This window comes from Podarcis muralis, chromosome 6, assembly GCF_964188315.1.
Source record: "Podarcis muralis chromosome 6, rPodMur119.hap1.1, whole genome shotgun sequence".
Classification (NCBI taxonomy): domain Eukaryota; kingdom Metazoa; phylum Chordata; class Lepidosauria; order Squamata; family Lacertidae; genus Podarcis; species Podarcis muralis.
Window position 1 is genome coordinate 71556976 of NC_135660.1, and position 26488 is coordinate 71583463.

Below are 26488 nucleotides of genomic sequence, written 5' to 3' on the forward strand. Positions count from 1 at the left end.
ATTCACAGTAGCAAGTTCGTCTCACACCTTCTTACTATTTAACAATAACTTCTCCAAAAATGCTCTGAATAATAAAAGTTTTCATATATATTTCCCCCCAAATGTGAAAATGAAGCTACGCTACTGGGCTTTCTTGGGCAAAGGGGTCTACAAGGAAGGTTTGAAAGACTTTACTCTTGCCCACATCAGTACGAGCTCAGAAAGAGATGGGATTTGGAGGAGGGACCTTTTTGGTGACCCATTTTAGAGCATGGAGGCATGTTCAAATAGGAGAAGGCAATTCTTGGGCCATTCTATATCAAGATAATTTAGGCCTTTAAAGATCAAAACTAATATTTTGAATTGTGCGTCAGAACAAATTGGAGCCAATATAGTTCTTTCTGCATGGGTATTATAGTCTCCCATCAACCAGCTCCAGCCAACTAATCAGCTGCTGCATTTTGAACCATCTGAAATATGTGTTTATGGGACAATACATGATCATTTTTGCACAACGCAAGTTAAAATATACTAAATATATTAAAATATGCTTCTCACATATTGTGGAGGGAGGGAATCTACTTCTAGCAACAGGTCACTATCCTTAATGGTGTGCCTTGTTTGAGGGGGAGGTGTTCAAGGAGTTGGGGGGCTGCCTCTGTGTATAAGCAGAGCACCCATATATACATTTTTGAATCCTGGGCTTAGATTATATTGTTAAATGTCTTCTTGTTCATAGACTTTTTCTATATTTCTTTAACCCAAGTAGTGCAAATGGTACCTTGGGCTGAGTGAGTTAGATAAAGCAAAATTTATTGAGTATCTAACCTTTTACGAATGTTTGAGAATTAAATTGTTTCATTTTTCTTTATTTATGGGGAAATGGCATTGGATAAGAACCTGAAACAACCTTTGCTCTATCTTCTGCATTGTAAATAAAGTACAATGAAATAAATGGATGTAGTAAACAGTCTGTTGGGAGCCAATCTCATTAAATGTTTATAGTCTGGAAATATTTGAAAGAGCTTACTCAACAAGTACTGTCTGGAAGCTTTCTTAATATAATTCATATACAGTATGGGAAGTTAGGATTTATACTTGGGCAAAAGCTGAAGTGAGTCTGAATACTTCCCAAAGCTTTAGGCTTACAATACATTCTAACAATACTATATAGTTGTGACTGTAATAAAAAGTATAATACTAAATGTGTAATAACTGAAACTTAAAGCCCCCATTAGATGGTCAGTTACTGTACTATATTCCAGCTAGCTGTATAAGAGGGAGACTTCAACAGGTCTAGAAATGCTTGCAATGTGTTGATTTAGTCAGCCTTCTTAGGGAAGCATGACTATACCACAGCTCTTCCTACCACAATTTTAAAAAGTTGAGCATGTTCTTGGGAATCATAGCTGTTTTGTATGTCCATAGCCCTATTCAAATGACATACGTGGAGATATCAATCTGTGGACCAGGAGGTAAGATGAGATAATTCATTGGCCTGAGCCAAGAAGATTACTTCTGTGATGAAGACCCTGATAACTTGAAGACCTTGTGGCACCTCCTAGCTTCAGAAGTGCTCCAGTTACCTCCAGCATCTCTTGAGAAATATCATCATAGCCATCTGAAGTAGAGGGAAAGGAATGACAGATAGACAGTTCTTTCTCGATCCCCTGTACAAAGGACCTGAACATACGCTTCCTGATCCACCTGTGGCAGCTTCTTTGTCTGTGAAATCAGATAAGGTGGTTCTAATGGGGGCAGGACAAAGATACTTGTAGGACCTAAAGGAGTGTGTGGCCATCTCCCACTACCCCAGGATTTGGCCTCTGTTGTGTCACTTTCCCAGCCCCACAGGAACAAATGGTGCCATTAATTCCTGGGGGTGTGGGGGAAGAGATGCTGCAGTGGCAAAAAGTGGAGGCGGTGTGAGGGAGAAACTCCCTAGTTATCCTCAGTGGTTGGTTCTCTCCCCCCCCCCCCGCCACCTTCAATTTTCCCTGCAAGGGTTTTTCCACCCCCAAAGCAAGCTAATGGAGTTAAGTCAGTTCATTAAATTGCATTTGGGTTTTTTTGGGGGGGAGGGATTTGTGGGTGCAGGAGTGGGCTCTGTAGAGTCCTCACTCCTTGCAAGCTAATGGAGCAGAGCCACTCCGTTAGCTTCTCCATTAGGGAGAAAAACCTTGCTGGGGTCCAAGATGGCAATCCTTCTCCAGCTTAGACTTCAGTCAAAAGTGGCGAAGAATTCAGGGGCTTAAAAAAGCTAATCTTTTTCTTGAGGAGGATGTTAAGGAGGCCCCCTCCAATTTCTTTTCTGAGAGAGAGTTTTGTCGGTGTCTCTAATCTGAAGTGAAACCAAGTTAGAGTGGCGCTGTTACGAGTATTTCAGATGATGTATAAAACTGGAAACTTGGTGGAAAAGTCTGTAGCTAAGCATTCCATTTAAATCTAATATCTTCTTACCACACCATTAATTCTACAGGAGCAAAACGCATGAAGCACTCAGGCAGGACAGATTAAAAAATCTGTTTGATCAGATCTGTCTACTGCAAATGCTCACTCATTTGTATTGATTTCGTTACTGCTCCTTTTAAACTCATCAATGCAAGTTGCCCAGCACATATCAGATTTCTGTTGGTAAGCTCAATTGGATAATAAGATGGCTCTTTATCTTCAGGCTTCCTCCACCCTCAGTTTTTTTTTAATGAAGGAAACATAGAGATTTGACAGAGGTTGTAGTAAGAATTAAAACACCATATCATGAATCAAACATCACTTTCTTGTGTTGAAATTATGGGTGCCCAGGTGAACTAATATAAAATGAATTTATGTACCTAAGATGATCACCACTGCAGCATTTGGTCATACTACATTAATTATTTAATGTAATTAAATAATTATTATTATTTTTAAGTAAGTTGAGAATTTTGAATATTTTTTAAAAAAACATTGGGTGGTCTACTTTTACTCACAGTAGACCCACAGAAATTAATTGACCTAACTTAGTCATGTTCATTAATTTCAGTGGGCCTAGGTGTGTTTTTTTTTTTAAAAGTTGAATACCACCCATTTTCTCTGTTCTCCTTCACTTTGTCAGTATGGTTTTTAATGGATTGCCTAGCTCTACCAAAATTATCAATCCCTCCGATTGGAACATTAGAATTGCAAGTGAAGGAACTCAGACTGCAAATCACAGATCAACAGTTATGGTTGAAGGACGGGCCTTGGCAGTATCTCTAATAGGAATGCTTTCTCTTTGGAATGTCAATCTGCATTCACAATCCAGAGTAAGGAAGCAGGGCATAAGCATATGATGTAGACCAATTCCTTGAAAAATAATAGCAACATATATACTGAAATCTAAAGTTGGGACAGCCTGCAAAATCTCATCCACAACTCTGTACATTAGAGTGGGCAAGTATAATTATTTAATAATTTGTTAACAGAGCTTAATGATTTGATGTACCTTGTAGCAGTGTCTTGGTTATAATATTCTTGAGATTTTGCTAGCTTAAGATATTTGATGGAAATAAGAGGGCACAGGAAGGGCCTGCTCATTTCAGCTTTTTAGTTTTATCTTCCTACACCATTTTAGCTGCTGGTTGTTTCAGATGACAGTCATTTTGAAGGAAACTTTAACACAAGCCTCTCGGTACATATTTGCTGAGAGCAGTTTCTTAAGTCTAGTTTTTTTTAAGAAAAAGATTTGACCCATGCTGATGTTTCTCAAACTTTTGAAATGCCGAAACCTTCTAACGTTACTCTTAATTCTTTTGCCTCTCAACCCACTGACAGCCATCTCTTTAGAAGATGAATGCACTCTTCTCATAGATTTGGCTTCATTGATGCTGATGTTTGGTCAGAATCCACTAAGGAACAACTATGTGGAAGGTGACCCATTTGATCACATCAAAATGGAAAGTTAGATTATATGAAAAAAGTCAGAGTTTAAATATAGCTTTCTCTGTCTCCATAAAGTTACAGTTGGTCCTGGGAGGCCGTCATCTTCTTGTGTGGACAGGGGAGTGGATGGGCAGCTGGTACCACCCACCTCTGGCCACACTGGACATTCCAGGTGGGGTGGGCCTCACTCACAAGGCCAACCAGGTGCAGGAGCTGGCCCAGCATTTTGAAATTGAGTTTGTTCATTCAGACATTTCTACAAATGTGTTTGTTTTCATTATAGTACATAGTTCCTCAAAATACCCCACACAACCCCAAATTAAGCTTTCGTTGCTGCAGTTCCTTAATTTTCCTCTCTGAAAGAAGTCACAGAAAAAGATATTTCTTGCTTAATTAAATACTGCTAATTTTCATGAATTCGTATTGTAGTTAGAAAAAGACTCCCAGAAGAGTTCTCTCTCATGTGTGATTTCCCTTTGCAATCAGGCAGACTCACCCTGCTGTGAGAAGAGGGTGCTGCAAAAAAGAATAAGAAAGAAAGAAATGTAATAGTTTGATGAATTTCTAATGTCTGTTGCCATTATCGTGAATTAGGAAAGTGATTTGCTTAAATTAGATATTATGAAATTGATAATGCTTTTGGATAAACAAAGCAACATTATTCCATTTTCAGAAAAAGGAATTTCATACACACAGAGAGAATCTTGATGTATTCATTCAAAATTTTCTAGTTCAACAAACCTCACTTTACAGAATGCACGATCCATTTCATTAATTTTTTTTCTTCAAACACTTAACCCTCAAATCCCAAGCAGTAGATCACCAGCATTTATTTGCATATGTCTTGCCTTATTGAGAGGGCTCAGGATAACTTAAATGCATGGAATAGTGGCAGGAGAACTCCTGAATTTCCCGTTTAAAGATGCCCCACTTACAGCAAGAGCAACAACATTTATCGGAAGAAAATGGAGGGGTCAGATGCATGCAGAAGCTGAAATGATATTTATTGTTGCCATTACTGCTTTTTATTATTGATGATATCTGTAACGTTTTTATTGAAATTGTTTTAATGTATTTTAGTTATGTCTTTACATACTACTTTGAGATTTACTTGTAATGGTAAGCAGTATAAAAATATATTAAAAATAGATAACTATACTAATTTATAAAACTACTTTTGCAAGTTAGCATCCATGGTAAAGTATTTCTGAGGCCAGTTTCTTTATCTGCCCCATGATCAAACTATGAAGAGGAATTTCACATCAGAGTTTGTCATTTGATAAAAGGAACAGGGCTAGGAATCCATCTTCATCTTTGAGGCCAATTTATTTTACTTTATTTTATTTTAGGAATGTATTTAGTGCAACATCAACTATAAGTTCTCAGGGCAGTTTTCAAACATAAAATTAACATAGCGCAGGGGGTTTCAACCAGTGAGCCATGCCCTCTTGCATCTCTGCCTCCCAAAGGCTTGCACAGCCATCTGCTGTAGCAGCCCTGGCTGCAAGCTCCTCAGGCTGCTTCCCAGGTCCCTGTGGGGCAGTGTGAGGAGGCACCTCTCTTTGGGGCAGGGGGAGCAGCTCGGAGACCAGGGTGGCAGCAGTGGCTGCCTGGAGGACTCGCAAGGAAAAGGGAGGAGAGGAGGATGAGGGAACACTCCACAAGGGAGGGTGTTCAAAAGGTGAGAGGCTGCCAGCTCTGCAGGTGAGAGGTGACATAACTGGGCTCCTGAGCCCCACAGGGATGCTGCTGAAAGAATGTAGTTGGTCAAGGGAGCTGTGGACTCAAAAAGGTTGAAAACCTCTGCCTATAGTAATCTAATTCTTCATATGCAGGAGAAACCAGATTGTGCTTTCTGCCACATTTATTATTCTTCATTCAGTGATAACTGCTCTGTGGGCCATGGGGTTTGAATGACACAGGGTCATTCAAGGGAGAGAAGAGACAGGGTGCGAGTAGAGATGGGCTTAAAAAATAAATAAATCTCAGTGTTGAGCTAATTCCTATCTTGCTATTGATGAGAAGTGGGTTATTACACCCCCAGCCCCACCCCCACCCCATTCTGCTGAAAATCTGAGCAAATCTCACATATTATATGCATATTATATGCACTGACACTCCAGGTTTTCTAAGGTAACTAGCACTCAAGACATTCTGGCATCTGAGGTGGACACCAAAATGGCACCTCTCCTCCCTGCTAGAGAAGAAAGGGTTAGGGAAGAGCTACATCAGGAACAGGGGAGGAAGAAAAAATGACATCAGGATCTGCTGCCCCGGCGGATCCTGCCACCTGAGGCAGTCACCTCACCTTGCTGTGGGCCGGCCCTAGCCAGCACATAAACAATAATACAACAATTGGTCTGCCCTGGTTTTCTGCCTATGGACATTTTGCAGCCATCTATTTGCATGTATTGTAATGTACCCAATGGACAAGATCTTTTCACAAGAACTATAAAAGTGTACAACTTTGCTTTGAATTTCTTGATGTCCTTCAGAGATGACGTTTATCAAGATTCAAACAGTAGGATGGTTACACTGGGGATATGATATATGCACTCCAGCTATGTGTTCAAGAAGACCAATGTGAGCATGTGTACTCTTCTTATTGCCCCCTTTTAATCTTTCCCTATAGAATCTGGTTGTCTTGGATCCTCTTACTGTGAAGGAAGACAAAATAAGGCCATCGCTAGAAAAGCGTTTAGAAGGAATTATCAGTGGTGCTGCTTTGTTAGCAGATTCCTCTTGCACACGTGATATTCACCGTGAGCGCATTATCACGGAGTGCAATGCTATTCGCCAAGCCCTCCAAGATCTTCTTTCAGAGTACATGAATAATGTAAGTGAATGTTTTACTCCACCCATTCTTGCTGTTTGTCACTGTTTTCTGCACTGCTGCTTATATGAAGGTAGTCCAATAGTTATTGGTGTCTACTGAGTAGTACTTTGAAAATAAAGCTTAGTCAAAGTTTTCTGAAAATTATTTATATACTGCTGATTCTCAGAATAATACTTAATATGTTGTATATGTACAAAGTTGACCTTAACCCATGGTGCTCTATGGTCCCATTTTTGCAAAAGTCAACAGAAAAGGAGATGGTAAGTAATTTATTTTTTTTAGCCTTCTTGTTTTCTCAGAACATTAGAAATAAGATATCTGTGATTATTATTCTGTAAACATATTCCTGGTACATGTGGGTTATTTTTAAAAATAGCAGTATGTCAAGAGTGATCTTAAGGGGCCAGTGTTCAGTAGGGGAAAGTCTTAGATTCACAAATCTGAAATGTTTATAATGTATTCTGAAAAGACAATGCTTAGATGTTGGAGGTAGACTTTTGATTGAACCACTACTATAGTGAATGTTACTGGCAGTAAAGAGATAAAACAAATACGAGCAACGCTACTAGACAGAACTACTTCATCCAGTGTTTGATTTGGAAACATAACCTCTCTGTTGAACAGATAGATATCTTACTCTTATTCAGAAGACAATTTGGGAATGAGTTTTGTTGAGTAGCTAATGGTATTCATGTTGAGACATGATATTCTTTTACTTTCTTCTCAGGTGTACAAACTATTGACACTATGTGTTCTCTCAGCCCCCCCCCCCCCAAGCTTTATTGATCATGTAGTGCTTTCAGTATTTTATCATAGAAGTAGAGAGATATCTACAATATATATGAATTTAATAAGATGAAAACAATAGGGAAAACAGGAAAGGAAGATGGGTAAACAGAGAAAAATGTGTGATTATTTCTAGTACAATTATTTCAGTTATTTGTTGCACAGAATCCAGGTATCCTTCCTTTATTGAATATTCTTCATATTCAAACTGGGAAAATGGGATTCTTCACCCAGATAGAACATGTATTGTTAATGTGGCTGAATGAATGCCATAGTTACTTACTGATTATTTTCTGTAATGGCAAAGATACAACTACAGTCATATCTCATGTTACGTTTGCTTCAGGTTGTGCATTTTCAGGTTGCATTCTGCGGCGACCCAGAAGTACCGGAAAGGGTTACTTCCGGGTTTCGTCGCTCGCACATGCACAGATGTGCAAAATGACATCACACGCATGCACAGAAGCGGCGAATCGCGAACCGCGCGTGCGCAGATGTGGGTTGCGTTCTTTTCAGGTTGCGAACGGGCCACCAGAACGGATCCCGTTCGCAACCAGAGGTACCACTGTATTCACAGATGTGGACACCATTGTGTGAGCTTGTATATTCCCACCTTTCATTCTGTCTTTGTGTGCTCCTATGGAGTATTACCACAGAATAGGGAACTCTCAACCCATCTTGGGTTTTTTGTTGTTTTTTTTAAAAAAGATTTTCCAGAGATTAAGGCAATACCCAGGAGGTTCCATCTGACACTTCCATTTTAGGAGCTTCAAGGTGACAATCAGCCAAGTTTTACCCAGAGGAGACCAACTGAAATTAATGACTAAGTAAGAGTAATTATAGATTCAGGAAGGTAGCCGTGTTGGTCTGACACAGTCGAAATAAAAATAAATAAAAATAAAAAATTGTTCAGTAGCACCTTATAGACCAACTAAGTTTGTTCTGGTATAAGCTTTCATGTGCACGCACACTTCTTCAGATCTGAAAGCTTATACCAGAAAAACTTAGTTGGTCTATAAGGTGCTACTGGACATTTTTTTATTTTATTAAGAGTAATTATTTTTAGTAGATCAGCTCCAAGTAAAATATATATGAATACCACCTTTTGTTGCTGCATCATCATCATGATGTACGGTATTGTTTACAAGCAAAGGCTGTAAAATAAATGGAAGCATGGTTATCTCTTCACAGCTAGGCTCCATGCCTTCTCCAGCTAGGATAAGTATAGCAACAATACAATTCCATTTTTGAACATTTGTATGGAGAAGCCCTATAATTTACACTGCCCACTACCACAGGTCCACTGCTATGATTCTGTGAGCCTGTGACACCTGCCCAGGTATTTAAAAAATAAGAACTGCCACATCTATCTGACATGCAGCTCTTACCCTGAAAAAGATTATCCATCCCTGGGCTGGATGAACAGATTGTCTGGATCTAGAAAAAAGCAACTTTCTATGGATTCCTAAGTTGCATGCTTGCATAATAAGGCTAGCTGCTCTTGACTGGACAGTAGACTGCAGCATGTTTGGAAGATTTTTGTTTGTTTGCAATGAGTATGTGGAATTTTAGCAACAATACTCTGTTCCAATTATTAACCTGTGCCTGATCCAGGGGATAATTGGACATGTGCAGAACAGTGTAAAATATCCATTTTCAGGATGTGAGAACTATATATATGAGAAATGGAGACTCCAAATATTTCATGCATCTTTTCTAGGCAAGCAGTTTTGTTTATTTCTTAACATAGTAACATCCTTTTAGAGAGAGTAGATGAACTGTGCAAGGTTAAGGGGACACTGTGGGTTTATTGTATGTGATGTAAGAAAAGAACCCCCCTCACTGTTGTTCATTCCCAGTTATCAGAAAATTCAGGTCTCTCATATTCCCATGTTTCTGTAACCTAGTTTAATGTCATTTACCCATACTTCTATTTTGAATGATGCCTGGAGTATTATTTGAATAAATGAAGTTCTGCTGTCAGTTCCTTTGTCTTTGAAGTAGCTGGTATATGAAAAGCTTAGAACATAATACATATGAAATAAATAAAAAATATGAATCCCTATCACAGAAGAAGGCTGCCTGAATCAAACAAGAAGCTACACTTTGCATTTGTGCTGCAGTTTTTCATTACATTTCATTATAATGACTTGCTGAGGATTGTAGCTGCTTAAAATTTGATTGCCAGGAGCCACTGAGCAATCAAATTTTCAGGAGCTGCCATGCACCCAGGATTCATTTGCATTAGCCCTAGGATGTTCTTCTAAGTCAGAATTAATGGTCTAGACTTGAAGTATTAAGAGTAGATGCTAAAATCTGCAAAACAAAATACACTCTAAGAACACAAAGCTCTATGAAAATGCTTTAAAACAGTGCCTAAATTGAGACATGCTGTATCCATAGATGTATAGTGGAGAGAATCCAAAATTAGAAATGCATACCATGGGTTGACAATAAGAAGAGACAATAGCATCAGATTAAGGGATACAAGGCTGCCTTCCAACAGTTCTCTTAGGGCTCATTTAATCTCCTCTTGTCTCATGGCTGTACAGTTTTATTACACAACATGATTCCTAGCAGAAAATATATACAGCAATATTGAAGATAAATGCACAAGGTGAACAAACAGACTGGATCCTACTATTGAAACTGGGATGCTGAGCTTTACATGTTTCAGTTTAATATTACAGCTGTCAACTATGATACTCTGTGTGCCAGGGATCTCAAACACCTTCCTCACATTGAGAGGTGGATAGTGAGCTGCCTGGAATTACTAGTCAGAGCAAGTCCTCTACTATCCTGTATTACATCAAGAATAGGGTCTAAGGTGGATTATGATGATGATATTTTTTGCTGTGCTATTTTATAATTCTCTCTCCATCTGCATGTCCTGGGTGCAGAAGGCAATGACCCTATAGTTAAAAAGATGATACCCACTCTAGGTATCATGATTAAAGATTTGTTGTATTTTATTCTGATTGCTTTGAAGAATTTGAAGGATCCATTTGCTTATAAAATGCATGATCCCAGCAAAAATATATTTTGATTTAGAGAAACAAGAGCTTCCAAATGAGCCTAACGTTGTGGGGATCACAGTTATTCATTGTGACAAGCTTTTCAAGTACAATTGAAGAGTAGAAATGTTTGAATGACTTCCAGTTCTTCCTGAATTATTTAATCTTTGATGATGGAGATTTCTGCACTGCTGCGACATTCTCATTACAGGGGGGTTTGCAAACAAAGATTGAGATTGTGGTTGTGTAGTTTGGAAGTTGATATATTCTACAGAAAATGGGAGGGAAACAAATTAACTCTGTGTGACAATGCCAACAAAGTGGTGGAGGTTAGATACAAAACTGAGGCTACTACGACAGTATTATTATTATTATTAATTTTTATCCTGCCCTTCATCATATGGTTAGCGTAAGTTAAAAGCAAACCTAAATCAACTAACAATAAATACAAAAATAAAAATGTAAAAATGTAAACAACAGATAAAACAAACATAGAATCAAGTACAAAACATAACACGACGCTAAACATAGTTCCTTGTTACAGCAACATACCTATACTAGCATTGTGAAGAGGACCAGGCAAACTGAGAGGTCTTAATGTGTTGCTGAAATGTCAGTATTGCGTGGACAGGCGGCGTCCCTAGATCCTGAGCGGTCCCCCCCGTCATGTGGAATAATGACTCAAGACAACGTGCTATGGGATTAAATTGGCCACAACTTTATTAAATTTCAAATGTGGGTAGACCTTGGCTCAGGCATTGGGCGTTCTCCCTCCCCAGTCCCCAGCCGGGGACCTAGGGAGCATCAGGGTTATCCAGTGTGTGTTGGGGGGATGGGCCGGCTCTGGAGAACATATGTTCAAGCAGAGATAGCCGCCCCCGTTACGCCGCCCCCGCAGGGGAGAGCAATGACGACCTTTCGGCGTACGGTCAAAGCCTCCGTTCAGAAAATCCCTTTAACGGGGAACCCTGGTATCGCCGCCGCAAAGAGGAAGATGGACTAAAGGATTCCGCCCAAGGCCTGATACCGCCAAAGTTGTGACGTTTGCTACGGGAAAGGCGAAACCTGCCAATGCAGGGAAATTCCTTTCCGGCCCTTTAACAGCGACCTTAACGTAACAGCGCCCGCATACCTGTGAAGAAAAGTTAACCTGCAAAATCTGTGAAGAAAAGTTAACCTGCAAAAAAAAAAAAAAAAAAAAAAACATTAACTGAGGGTGGGTAGGGTGGGAGAAGCTCTGGAGCCAAGTGAGGATTCCCAGGTAAGATCCTCCCTCTATTAAGTAGGCAGGTAATCCCTCCCCTACCTGGCTTGGTCTCCTTGGCAACGCTTCCCCCAGGTGGGATTGGACAACTGACTGAGGTAGGCAGAGACCTCCAGGTATCCCACCTGAGGGAAGGCAAAGCCAAGCCTTTGCTGATGGAGCCGCTCCAGATCTAGGGGCTGCGCGCGTCCACGCTAAGGGCGCCCCCCGTTTTAAGTGGGGAGCGGTCATTGTTGGTTCTGGTTGACCTTATTGGAGGTAGGCATTCTAACTGGGGTGCCACCATGACAAATGTTCACACACATTCAAAAACCAGGCTTCCTAAACCTGCTTTTCTCTTCTAGAGGTTTCTGTTCTGGTAAATAATGTGGGAGATCCCTAAGTTGCTATTTTTTTTTTAGCCAGGAGAACTGGAGAAACAAGATTAAAGATTTTTCTTGCTTAAGTCCTGTTCTTCATTAAATGTTTCTGAGCCAGCAATTTCAGCATTAATCGGATACTTATTTGAGGAATGCACTAGAAAAATATAGAGTGATGCACAGCTCATGGATCTTGAGAGGATGATTCAGTACAATAGTCAGTAATTCATATTTGGTATACTTGACAGCACCCAAAATATATTAGTCTGCTGAAGACCATTTTTTCCCAGGAAGCCTTCAACAAAATGGTATTTTCCCTCCCTCCAAGGTAGAATAAATCCTTGATTATGGTAATAACCTAGCACTGCAAATAAATATTGGAAGTGTTCACTGACTAAACAGCTACCACACTTTTTAATTCATGAGAAGGAATTTTCCTTAGGTAAATCAAAAATTACTGTAAATAAGTCCATTGCAAATAGAAAAGAATTTAATGTATTTAACATGGCTTGCTTTTTTAAATGCGTTAAAAATATGGTAAAGGTCATTCTATTGTTCAAATTAATGGTTGCAGAAACTATATTTAATTTTCATATCTCATTTCTGGTTCTGCCAGGAATTTACCCTAGAGTATTTCAGGATTTTTAAGGGTGAATGGGAAAGAGGAGGAACTGGGATTTTTTTTATCTGTAGCTTCTGCACAAACTGTAGCTTCCAGATCAAGTGCAAGGGAAGCGCCACATACAGTGCATTGCAGTAATCCAGTCTTGACCTAACCAAAGCATGCACTACTGTGCCCAGGATTTCCTGGTTCAGGAATGGCAAAAGCTGTTGAACCAGTCACAGTTAGTAACAGTACAATCTAGGTATTAAGTCTTTGATTGTACCTTTACTGTGGGTTCTGTTTGCCTCCCCGTGGTGTTTAACTTAGGACCTTTCTAAAGAAACTGCTGCTCCTTCCAAGCATTATTGTTTGAGATAGAAAGGAGTTAATATAATATATTTTTCAAATATATGTACAGATTTTCTCAAAAGCAACTAAAAATAAATGTATTTTTCTCAAAAAGAATGCAGAATAAATTATCAGTGTCATTAGGTCTTGAATTTTTTTAGAAAACAACAGAAAAGTTGTTCAGCTTTTGTCTGCCTTTGCAAATGCTTCTGAAACTTCTTAAGTACTTTAATAAACTTTGTATATTCCTGCCTCAAATCAGTGGAGCATTATATTTCTCTAGTATTTGACTAGCACAATCCTGACTTCTTTGTCACTGGTTCTTTGCTCCCTTTTGGAACACATTTTAAGTATACATCGTATTCTAATAAGTGTAATTTCATAAATCAGTTTTGATGACCTGTTCAGAAGAATAAATAGGAATGCTTATTACTGAGTTACTTATATATGTAATTTTAAAGTAATTTTTAGCATAACTTTAGGCAGTCAATATATCTGCTGCTGCATTTTGAACATAGCTGCTTTCTAAAGAAATATCTACTAGTAATAACATCAACACTGCCTATAACATAGGATCTAATCATGAGATCCTGCCCCTTGGCTTTGAACTTTGCCAATACAAGTTTCACTAGCCTATTAACACAGAAGTCAAGAGATGTATGAAACTTGTTAACAGAACAGTTGACAGCGCCAAGTGTTCGTGCTTAATGTGGTTTGTCTCTTCCTGTGCACCATGGTTTAATCAATCAGCAATCTACACATTAAATCAATTAATGAAATAGTAAATTAATGACACTAATTAATTAGTTAAAGCTTTCAGCCCTGTTATTAAACCACTTTGAGATTTTGCTGTTTAAAGAACTGGAGAAAGAAGGCAATGTTTTGATTCAGCAGAATGAGATCTTCCTTATGACCAGGTATTGTTAACAGTGATTAAATCCACATCTGGATCTGAGCATGCCTACTTGGAGCCTTGGCTATGAGGCTCCCTCTCCTCCCTCTTTACCTTAGTGGACTTGTGAAACAGGAGAATTGTTTAGCAATCGTAACAAGGAGTGAAAATTCCACTTAACCAGTAAAAATACAAAGTAAGCAGTTTCGATCCCCTTGAAGTTATTGGGTGCTTGAGTTTCTTTTATGATCTGAGAATTATGCCCAAAGTGAGACTGGCTTAATTTCTGACAACAAATTTATTAATTTAATTTTTTATATATACACTCTCCCGTTGCTTGGTCCCTGCTCCTGCCAACCCAGCAGTTCGAAAGCACGTCAGAGTACAAGTAGATAAATAGGTACTGCTCCAGCGGGAAGGTAAATGGCGTTTCTGTGCGCTGCTCTGGTTTGCCAGAAGCGGCTTAGTCATGCTGGCCACAGGACCCGGAAGCTGTACACTGGCTCCCTCGGCCAATAAAGCGAGATGAGCGCCACAACCCCAGAGTCGGCCACGACTGGACCTAATGGTCAGGGGTCCCTTTACCTTTACCAAAGGCACATTTTTAGAAGCATTTTTTTTAGTCAGTCTCTATAGGCATGTAAACATACAACAGCATTTAAAGTGTTCTTTATACCACCCTGCATAATTTTTATTTCAAGGTAGTTTAAAACAGAATAACAAGAAATGCAATTAAATGCAACGTTAAATCTCCATTAAAACAGCAGAGTAAATGCTTCATTTCCAGTGCACGTTTTCAATACTTGAAATAAAAAAAACTATTTAAATGCCTGAGAAAATAAGTGTGACGTCTAAAAGATAACAAAGTGGATGCCAGGCAAGCTTCCTCTGGATGGGATACCACAGATAAGATGAGAAAGCCCTCTCCTTTGTTGCCACTTGCTTGACCTCTGGTGGTGGGAACACTCTGAGAAGGGCCTCAGTGAAAAATATGGATGCTTGGGCACAGTGCTTTTTCCCCCCTAAAAAAATGTTTAGGGGTACTCTCATTTTGACTCAAGAAAATCACCATTTTATAGTTCAAATTGGTAAAAAATAAATACAGTAAATAGACAAAAGTACAAAGATTCACAAAATGTTTAGGGGTATGTGTCCCCCCCCCCGAAAAAAAGCACTGCTTGGGCAGGCTTGCACAATAACTATCAAAAGAACAAAAGGGTTATTTTTCAGAAGAGACCATACACACCTCTTTGGAGATTAGGCCGGGTGAAAATTGAGCAAGTATATTTTTTTCTGATATTTGGGAGTGGTGTTTTCTCAGACAGAAAGCTGTACACAACATGTAGAGTTTATTTTACTTTAGAGCTAAGGGTGCACCAGCATTGGAACTATATAAAGGAAACTCGTTCCTTAGCTTCTCTAAGTGTGGTCTGCAGAGAAACGAAGTCCCTTGGATATAGTTAAAAACAAAATTATATGATTGTTGTTATTACTGCCCCATCAGTCCCTTCTGATTTATTCATTGGCTGTAACAACAATTCAAACAGTGGCATATGTGATGCTGCTAAACATTTGGCTATGGAAAAATATCTGTCATGAACAATCACACTTGGAACGCATTTGTTTGTTCCATAGTGGTGAAATTAGGCTTCTTTTGAACTATATGCAGAGTTTGGGGGTGGAGCTCACTAAAAAGCATTAGAAGCAGGAATTGTCTGATCTGATGTATCTCTTCAGATGGGCAGAACAATTGAACTGGTGCCTTAAAAAGTTCCATTATTTAATAATTTCACTGACATTCATATTTGTACTACCTTGTAAGGATTTGAAGAAACCTAGAGGGGATGGTGTTTATTAAAGCCTAGTTAAATGTGATACTCTCAGTTGTCCCAGAAGGAAGGTTCACAAATATGCTGTATTCTGACTATACCTGTACTTGTGGTACTTGAGTACCAGGTTGGAGTCATAGAATCACAGAATTGTGGAGTTGGAAGGGACTCCAAGGGTCATCTAGTCCAATCCTCGGCAATGCAGGAATTTCATCTAAAGTATCCTTGTACATATATTATTGTATATTGTTCTTTGTATGGTGCCTTGAAGAACTTGGGACAGATTTTGTGGACAGATGTGGAGAGGTTTGATTATAAGCCTGCGGTTTCTCTTGGGTGGAAATGATACAACTGTGAAGTTTATTCATTTTCTATCTGCAGTAATTGATGAGATGAGAAAATTTGTAACGGGAGAATGCTGTGTCCTGTCAGCGAGATTCAGAATCTTAAATTTGTTTTATACTCTTATTCATTTAGTATTTACATAATTTTATTAATATTTGCATAAATATATTTAATTTCATTTTATCATTTTTTAAAAATAAGTCCAACATTTTTAAACGGCATGTTGTGATCTGCCTGACAGCTTTTCAAGCAGATTTCCAGGCACTGCAGCCTGACTAAGAAATGTGACTGGAATTTCCCTGTCTTTGTGAGGAGAGGGCAAAAATTCATGAGACAGAGCGCTTCTCAGTTCTGTAACAATTTCAGGTTGATAGGCCTTATGAGCTACATAAGGCTCCCTGCTTCATTCAGGTCCAGAAAGCAGCACAGAACACTGTATTCATCAGGTTTACCTTGGGCATTAAGCTAGATGTCCTGTTGACAGATGGGAATGAGATTTTCTATTTCATCAATGTTGGCTGGGTATGGTCATATTTTTTATCTTTCTTGAGGTATTTGTTAGGGAAACACATGCAATTTTGATTTGGCTCTTAACTATCACATCTTTGGCAGGAAAAAAATGTATGCAGGGGGTCTTCCGAGGGTGAGCAGGTGCCTGTGACTATGGGCATGGTAGGGCGGGGTAGAGAGACTGGCAGCACCAGAAAAAAATGGGGGGGGGGCAGAAAGGGCTAAATATATTTCCAGGTGGGCTGGTTGTGTGCCACATATTAAGATAGCTGAAAGAAAAATAACAGTTTATCTTAATGAAAGGAGTCCAGTAATAGCAGGGGGTGAGCTTCTGATTTGGGTGTGCCATGTCATCCATGGGTAAAGACCACCCAACAGAGTTTGAGCAACTGCAGAAAAAGAGGCCTACCCCTAGCTGAACCATATGCGCAACATAGGACTGAAAGTTCCAGTGCGAACACTCAGATCATCCAAGGCATAGAAGTGGCATGAAAAGCCAGGCCAGTGAGTTGGGTGGGTAGGGTGACCTTCATCCCCCTTTTCTTAATTAACATTATGTTGCATAATGCTTAAATTTATAATCCAAGAGTAGTGTACATTTTTTTCTTGCTGATCACAGTTGGGTTCAGAAGTGAACAAATAGCCAGTATAGATTTCTCAGCACGGATGAAATATGTTCCTGATGAGCTTTTCCAGTTAAAATCCTGCCTGCAGTATTTTGAGCAAATAGCAGCTTCAAAGGCAATACAATGCACAAGTCTAAACAGACTGTAACTGGAGCATAGAGCTCTGTTATCAGAGCATAGATCACCCTTTCCAGGGTCAGCCTCAGCTGACATACCAGCCTAAGCTGGTAGAAAGCAGGTACTGAATTTTGACTTGCCACCACTATCCTGATTGGATGACATTTTAAAAAGCTCTCATTGATTGCTGGGTCATCAAGAAGCTGACCTAGAGTCTGTCCATGGCAGACTGAAAAAGATTTTCTACAACACTGGTGGCGGGGTGTGTGTTGGGGAGAATAGCTTTATATAATAGAGGCTGATAGCGGTGGCTTGTGCTAAAACTAATTTGTGGATAAAATATATTTCAAATAACAAGGCAAAACTAGATGAGAGTGGTTCAAGTTGAAACTGGACACAAACATTTGAATGGTATGGACTGGAGAAGCGTGTTTTATCCTTCCACTTCCACTTCATAATATCAATATATCATCTACTGATTGATCCTCCATCCCCTAAGTGTGGTTTCCCATGCATAGATACATAAAAAAATCTACTGGTATCAATGGGAGATTGATTGACAGCCTCACTTAAAAACAAAGTATGTTGATCTACAAATGCACAGTCTTGTGCATGTGGCTTCTGAGTTGAATGAATACTTGGATAGGGAGTTGAGGTTGTGCCCACTGGCCTGCCCCAACCTACACACATTCTTCACCTTTTCTGCCCCAATGCTATGCATGCACCAGCAGTACACACACAGGCTCTCTCCATGCAATCTGTTTTTTGCGTTTTTAAAGGTACATAAAACATATGCATAGCCTACATATGTTTGTACAGGTTATGAATATATAGACTCTGTGTAAAACAGACAATGAGTACATTGAGACCAATGTGCAGGGGCAGTGGGTGTCAAAGAATTTAACTTTAATAGGTCTTCTATTTCAAAAGACCATTCTATTTTCGTTCCTAATTTTCTTTGCTTTAGAGAAAAGCTCATTCTCTCTCTATATGTTATTTGTTTGGAGCTTCTAATTTCTTGGTTGCCAAGGAGAGTCAGCAGAATAGCAGTGCAGGGTTCTAACCTCCAGCACTCAAATGGATCAAGTAAAAGGAAACTCTGCATCTCTCTTCATGTAAAATGCACCATGTTCCAATTTCCGTTCAGAAAACAAGCTCATGCTGTCTAATTGATTGCAGTAATATTAGGTCTAGTCTAGATCAGCACTTAATTTTTGTGATTATTTCCTCCGATAAAGTATTTTGTGCCACTATGCAGATTGCTGCTTCTTGACTCTTCTCCTTCTCTTCCTCGCTTTTTCAGGGAAGGGTGTAGGGGCAAAGAAGCACCATTCTATTTCACAGGTTTTGAGGTCCAGAGGCAGAGAGGTGGGGCCCTGATGCTGCGAGGCAGAGCGATGTGGGGTGGAAAGGGCTTGAGTGGCCTGGATGCAACAGCTCTGATTCCAAGCACGAGAAAACAAAAATCTGTCTGGGCGATGACTCTGCATGCTCCGCTCCTTGCATGCCACTGCCCCCAAACACTTATGCAACTCCTTCCCTCCTTCTGCTCCTGCCATGGAGGGGAAGGAGGGGGGAAGCAGCCCCAGAGCGATGGCAGTGGCCGATGGCATTGTGGGGCAGCTCTGACCACAGAAGAATACTATTGGGGGGGTGTGCAACGCACCTGAGTCCCCTAGAGTTGATGTCTATGAAATCTGCCCGTGATTGTCTTCAACACTGGGGGGGGGGGGGCAGCCCCCCATTTATTTTATTGAGGAGGGGGTGAAGGGACCTGAGCCCCTTAGAGTTGGCACCTATGGTTCAAGAAAGGTTTAACCACATGGCTTTTCTGGAAAAACTGCAAGTTTTAGAGATGCTGTTTCTGGAAAACTGCAAGTTCTAGAGAGATCTGTTGGCTGACAGCTTAGGGAGGAGGGACATCTTATTGTTCATTTTCCTTACCTCTGTAGCCCTGCTGTAAAATGAATCTATACAACAACAACAACAAATCTTTATTACGGTCATAGACCAGCATTTAAAATCTAAAAAGGTATTAAAACACAAAGTGAATATAAAAGTCTATAAGAATTTAAAAGAAGCTAAAAGAATCCAAAATAAGGGTCAGGAACATTGGACGGGTGTGGAAGAGCACAAAAGGTTGTTTTTGTTTTTTTAATTGCGGCAAAAGCCAGTGACACTAGACACCACAAGATCAAACAAAAAGAGATCAACAGCAACATCAGAAAAGAAAAAAAAGAAAAAAAGAAAAAAGGATTACACAGGGGAACTTCGCAGAGTGCCGTTCAACAGAGGAGATTTACGCTTCCTGATTACTAAAGTGCAAAATTTGGCCACCTCATATGATATTGAGCTTGAGGAATCTTCCAGAAGGTATTTTCGTAGAATTTCGGGGGAGGATTCCAAATAATGTTGTAGGGGTATAAATTTTGATAAAAGCGGCAAAATAAGTTGAGCTCGTTCTTCACTATAAAATTCGCAAAATAGAAGGATGTGTGTAACAGATTCTACCTTATTAGACTTACAGGGGCAGAGACGCGCATGCATTGGTACCCGCGTGAATTTGCCGTGCAGCACTGCTGAGGGCATTGTCTCAAAACGGGCTCTAGAGAAAGCCCATCTATAAGCTTCGTTAGTGATGTTAGTTAAGTAAGGGGCAGCTGCAAAATTAGGCCAAGCTTTTAAACATCTATACGACTCCGGGAGTAGGGCGTCTTCTTGTTGTAATTCGACATCGTAAAGTCTCTGAGTGATAATTGCTTTTGCCTTGTTCAGAGTTCCAATAAAAAGATTTTCAGGGTTTAAGCCAATTTGTTTGATCTTGTTAGTTATTTGCATAAGCCAAGGAGGGTAGGGAACTGAATGCATCTATACAATAGCACTTTGTGGGGCAAAGCAGAAAGAGCTGTAGAACCTTGTTTCAAGGCACAGTAGTTCTGTTATCCACAATAACACCAAGCCACCACGTACAAAGTTATTGTACCAAAGATGTATAGCCTGGTCCAAGCCATGTTTGCATGGTAATAAGTCCCATTGATTTTAATCAGATTTACTTCCTAGTGAATATGCCTAGAATTGCAGCCTTAGGTAGGAAGAAGACGTGCTAAATAACACCAAACCTATTGATAATGATTGGGCTGTGTAACTACATAGTCCCCAAGGGAGGAGAAGTAATGGGAGGAAAAGAAAATCATATGCAGAACATGTGCTATTTGAGGTCAGACACCAATTACATTAAAAATGCTTGCTGACTGTACAGCGGAAAAGAAAAGGAAAAATATTCTGTAGGCTGAATTCCAATTTTATGTTTTTGTTGACCCGTGCCCTTTATTGAGATTCCAGCAGTGACCATTATTTACCCCAAACACAACACAAAATATACGTGTGTGTGTGTGTGTGAGAGAGAGAGAGAGAGAGAGAGAGAGAAACATTGCTTAGCAGAAGTGTTGCCAGAAAGCATCATTAAGCTCTAAAATTTTATTTTATATAGCGCACTGTAAATAGAAATATTAAAGATTTATGGAATAAAATTAGTGGTGCTTTGTCACTGTGTAGATCTGGGAAATAAATAAGCAGGAGTCACAATCGATGTCTGGCTCTGTACCTCGTAATTCACTGCTTATACTTGCTTCCTATAAGGCAGCGTGACTCCCATGGAGCTCCAGCCATTGATTGCAAAGTCACCTGGCTCAGCATGACGGATGATTCTTGATAACCTATCTATCTAAAGTAGAATGGATGTTACTTATACAGATACAAAATTGTCCCTGCTCCTTATCGTTAACCACACATGCCTTATGCTGTTTGCTGCAGATTATACTGTTGGCCTGTGCATTAGTTACAGGGGGATACATTTATAATGCCCTACCAACTGCATAATGCAAAGTTACTGGCGTGCCTGTCTTCTTTGAATGGCTAAAACATAAATTAATGTTATTCAAATTGATATCACATAGTCCCAAATCCCAACATTCTCTTTTTTCTGGTTGTTGGCAGATTATTTTTTAAGCTTCTAATGGTCTGTGTGTGCTTGTGTTTGTGCAAAGAGTCAGGCAAACAAACAGGTGAAGCACAGAATATAAATATGCAACACTCTCTACATCTGTTTGCTTCCAAACTGGCCATTTTCTCTGAAACGTATCACCATTTTGTTTGCTCAATTTTAATGGACAATCCTGATGACAATATTGCTAAAACATTGCATTTTAGTATTTTTACTGAATTGTCTGCTTGTCTGGATAGCTCAGATGGTTAGAGCATGGTGCTGATAATGCCAACATTGCAGGTTTGAGTCCCATATGGGACAACTGCATATTCCTGCATTGCAGGGGGTTGGACTAGATGACCATTAGGGTCCCTTTGAACTCTACAATTCTATGATTCTAATTGTGATGCTAGGCTGTCCAGTGTGGGCTGACATGGTAGTCTTGCTGCACCTGGCAGTAAGAGTGGTTTCCCACCAACAACTTGGTCTCAGCTTGGCCAAATTTTTGTTTTTAACCCCCAACCTTGTTTGCATTCAAGCTGAACTGCACCAATCTATTTTTGTTCAATAAAGTGCATATTTCTAGTTAAAAACCAGCAATTTATTGCTTGCTGGGATTATGTCACCAAATGCAAAATCAAAGTGTGACTTGCTTGAGATGATGTGTTAATAAGGGGCCAATCTGGGCTACTTAGTTGGAGCCCATTTGGGTACAGAGTGAGCAGCAGTGGCTACATAAACCAGGGTAAGAATGAAAAGAGGAAAGCAGACAGTGTTTGCCAAGGAACAGAATCTAGATTGCTGTTGATAGACTCCTTGCCCAGCTGGAATCAGCCTAGGGATGGAGGATTGGGATCTGAGCCTTCTCTGTCACAGAAGAAGTCTGTGGATTCACCCTGCACCAACTGTGCTTCCTTCACATGTGTTTTGTTGTTATTCGGTGAAACGTTTGCCTTTGCTGTGGGGATGGGTATTGTGGGATGCTGAACCATGTCAGTATACAAAATGGTTTTCAGTTATATAGTTTTGCCTGCATCCTTTTGGAAACATTCGTCATCTGTCACATGCGTCATTTGCCTCCTCATTTTCTTCTCCTTTGCTAAGTTGTTGAATTGAAAAAGCTGGTTCAAATGTGACACATCCTTCTCTTGAGGTGAGTTCACACTTGCATTTTTCATAAGTGAATGACTGCAGCACAAAATGATGACTTCCATGTATGAAACAGCTTTTGCATATCAAAATACCACACACAGAATCTGCTACTGTAAAAATGTGCGCCTGTTTAGCATACATTTAAGCTCTAATTTTTGCATCTCATTGCCACTCAACTCCTACCTTATAGTATTCTCCTTTACATACTAGCCAACTTAAATTTTACATCATGAATCAAATGAAGTGGGTTTAAGTCCATGAAAAGTTATGCCATGATAAATTAGTTAGTCTTTTAAGACAGCGGTCAGCAAACTTATCGTGCCTCGGGCCAGTGTTTCCAGCACCAATTGTGTGGCGGGCCGGAGGGTGGGGGAGCGTGTGCCCATACGCATGCACACACACTATTTCTGGTGCACTTCTGGGTCAGAGAGCACCGGAAATAGCTTGTGTGCATGTGCACAGGCCTCCTCCGATCCGGATATGCACCGGAAATAACACTTGCGCACAAGCTATTTCCAGTGCTTCTCCAACCCAGAAGTGGGCAGCTGCGCAGTGCAGTGCTGGTAAGAGTGGGTTGCGGCAGTGAGCGGCGTGGGTTGCCGTGGGCCGGATAAACAAGTCCCTCGGGCCTTATCCAGCCCCCGGACCTTAGTTTGGGGACCCCTGCTTTAAGATGACATAATAGTGATGGTGGTTTTCATACAGAGAATGTAGTGTATGACATCACCATGCAGACAATGACAGCAGTATGCACTGCTGTGTGTCATTTGGGTATGTGTCATTGAGTGGTGTGATACTGACAGGAGAACATGCATGTTCAAAACAGTATATGGACATTTTCTCTGAAGTTTTATACGGGACACAATTTTAGGTGACGACTCTTTCAAATAGTCCACACTGTGCCTCTCAGGGAATGTTTGAATTGGTCTTGATTATTATGGTTTTATGGTTAGATAATAAAGTCCATAAATCATAAATTTACTTGAAGACAGGAGCACCTGCCTTTGAAAACTGACTTCTTCAAGTATAGAAAACATGATTCAGGTAGACAAGCTCCTGTGAGATCTCCAGACTCGTGAGACATTTATCTTTTCTTAGATGATGCATAGAGGTCTGTGTCCAAATCTTTTCAGTAATGTGTCATCAGTCAATTGATTTGATGTTGCTTCCAGATGAAGCATATGTTAATGATACATCCTGAATTGTTTGCATACGCAGGTGCATGATGCCTGCAGCCCGGTGAGAGGCCAACCATAGAAATAAGACACAGGGTTAAAATAAGCAACAACTTTTAATGATTACAGATGTAAGTAGGTTTTGGCCAAGACATTGGGTATGTATCCGGTATCAAGCAGCCTGTCTGCTGGTTGATTAGCAGGGTAGGCGGTCTACCTTGACTGAGGGTTGCCCCCTGACATGCACCAGGTGATACAATTCTGCCAGGGCTGCCATTGGGAAGGGTCCTATGGCTCTTTGAGTGTGGACTCCTGGACAGAGACACCGCTCCTTGACCCCTTTAACAGGGTACCTGATCAGCTAATGATCCAAACCAATGCCTGATCTGCCAAAAGTTGTGGCATTTGCTATGAGGTAGGCGAAAACCTGCAGACAAGACAATTTGTCTGCAGGACAATGTACTATAGCAAGGTCCTCACTGTGTTGAAAGACAAATAATGTTAACAAATGAAAGCAGTTATATTTGTTGATGCATGTTACATTTATTCATGTATAGATGTTGCCAAAACATAAATGGTAACTAATCCATGTTAATGGTAACTAATCCATGTTAAAATATTTTATTTCATACTTTCCTTTTTTGGACAAACTCAGTATGTTTTGTGATTTCCCATGTTCTACTCCGGCATTCTTTAATAAATAGTAATATGGAAGTAAACCTTTGAGAACATAGGTGTGTGTGTGTTTTCATGTCGGCTGCAATTTGATCTTAATCCCTCTATTTGTTTGCTGTAATTGTTTGCTCATAAGCTTTTTCTGATAACCTCTTTTAGCAGATCTCATTTAACTTCAAGAGATGAATGGATATATTTCCCACAAGAGAGATGGGAAATTATTTGTTTCTAATTTGCAATATATTGTGACTATACTAGTTAAGGCAGGGACGTGGGTGGCACTGTGGTGTAAACCACTGAGCCCTGGGCTTGCCGATTGGAAGGTTGGCGGTTCAAATCCCCACGACGGGATGAGCTCCCATTGTTTGGTCCCAGCCCCTGCCAACCTAGCAGTTCGAAAGCACATCAAAGTAGATAAATAGGTACCGCTCTGGCGGGAAGGTAAATGGCGCTTCTGTGCGCTGCTCTGGTTTTGCCAGAACTGGCTTAGTCATGCCAGGGGCGAATGAAGGCTAACCGGCATCCAGGGTGGGGCAAACCGCTGGCTGCGCATGCGTGGTGCCGCTACGTACAACGCATGCATGCAACAACGTGCATGCCCTTGTTTTGGTGTTGGGTTTGTGGGTCCCCCCCCCATTCCTATCTCTCTCCTCCCCTCCCTGAGTGCACATACACATACAACCCCAGAGTCATTTGTGACAACTTAACTGTCAGGGTTTCCTTTACCTTTACCTTTTTATACTAGTTAAGTAGAGCTAGTCATGAGGACCGACTGCCATATAACCAGAGATATTTCTGTAAATACCTTTCCTGGAACTTTTCTATTTTTGAATGTTGCCATCACATGTGCTGATGAGTCCCTGTAGTGGAAAATCCTCTCCAACACATGGGAAAACTGTTCTGTTTTATATAGGCTAGGCATCTATGTGTTAAGTACGAGTCACGCAGAATTTTAAAGGCTCCTTCTCTGGTTGTTGCCAATATGGATTTGTATGGCACTTTTGTTCACAGTCTGTCCTATGCCTCTTCAATTTCTAAATCCCAATTCACCTTTTCAAATTTTGCTAAGGACAAAATTGAACCTCTATAATAGATTTATACAAAGATGATACTAACCTTTTCGTTATTATATTTTTTTTTCATATGTTGTTAATTATAGGCTCCATAGTTGTTGGCATCTACTGCTGCTGTGGTTTTGGAATGTGATGAATGAATAATTTCACATGGATATTTCTGTCAACCTATAATATCATTTAAGGGAAACTGGAACTGAGTTGTTGGAGTGCATCTTGATAGGTGGCAACTCTGTGGCCTATTGCATATTCAAAGCACACTCACATAATCCTTAGACAAGTTTCTCACATCCTTTTGCTTCTCCAGTGAGTGTTAAAAGAGTTGACTAAGGTACAGATTTGCATGCAAAGTAAGAATTTGTCTTTTAAATCTATCCACATCTATGGCTCATAAATCAGACTTTTCAGCTCACTTCTACATGAATTAGGGTTCTACACTTTAAGGGAAAAAATGGCTATGTCTAACTTCATACAGTTTTATGAACCTTGTCTAATGTTAACATACTTGGATGCCACTTACAAATTAGTTGGTCTCTATGAATGTTGAAAGAACTTCAGAATCATATTAATATTTTCCCCCGTGTGTGTATTCTCATAGTGAAAAAAAGCTTTTGTGTTTTATTCATTTCAAGAGACAGCAATCTCTGTGCTGCAATGAAGCTTTCATCTGATTTCTTTGGGGACTGTAAGATGCAGGGCTATTACAGATAACTGTCTTTTTCATTATTATTTTTAAAATATATGGTGTTATTAAAACAATTTATTAATATTTACTTTCCTGACCATGTCATCAATTAAGTGCATTCTCCTCATATTCTCTTATTATGCAAACTTTGTTTCCAGTATGATTTTAAAGTTAATTACTCGGAGGAAGCTTGGAATACTTTCCACTACTGTAAGCAGTTTTGAATCTAGGATGTAGTAAACTATTTCTCACTGGCAATGATTGTAAAACAAGCCATCCAGTAGAGAGTGAGCAAGAGATACAAAGAGAATAAAATTAAAGAAATGGTTGACAC

At 39.9% G+C, this 26488-nt stretch overlaps 1 protein-coding gene across 2 annotated transcripts in view; it reads left to right on the forward strand.

Annotated features, from left to right (window-relative positions):
- The window catches only part of CTNNA3 (catenin alpha 3), a 554150-nt gene that overhangs the window by 97582 nt on the left and 430080 nt on the right, over nucleotides 1-26488 (forward strand). For both annotated transcript variants that reach the window (XM_077930540.1, XM_077930541.1), the window contains one exon: nucleotides 6512-6715. In XM_077930540.1, coding sequence (XP_077786666.1) covers nucleotides 6512-6715 — 204 coding nt within the window. The remainder of the gene's footprint in view (nucleotides 1-6511; nucleotides 6716-26488) is intronic.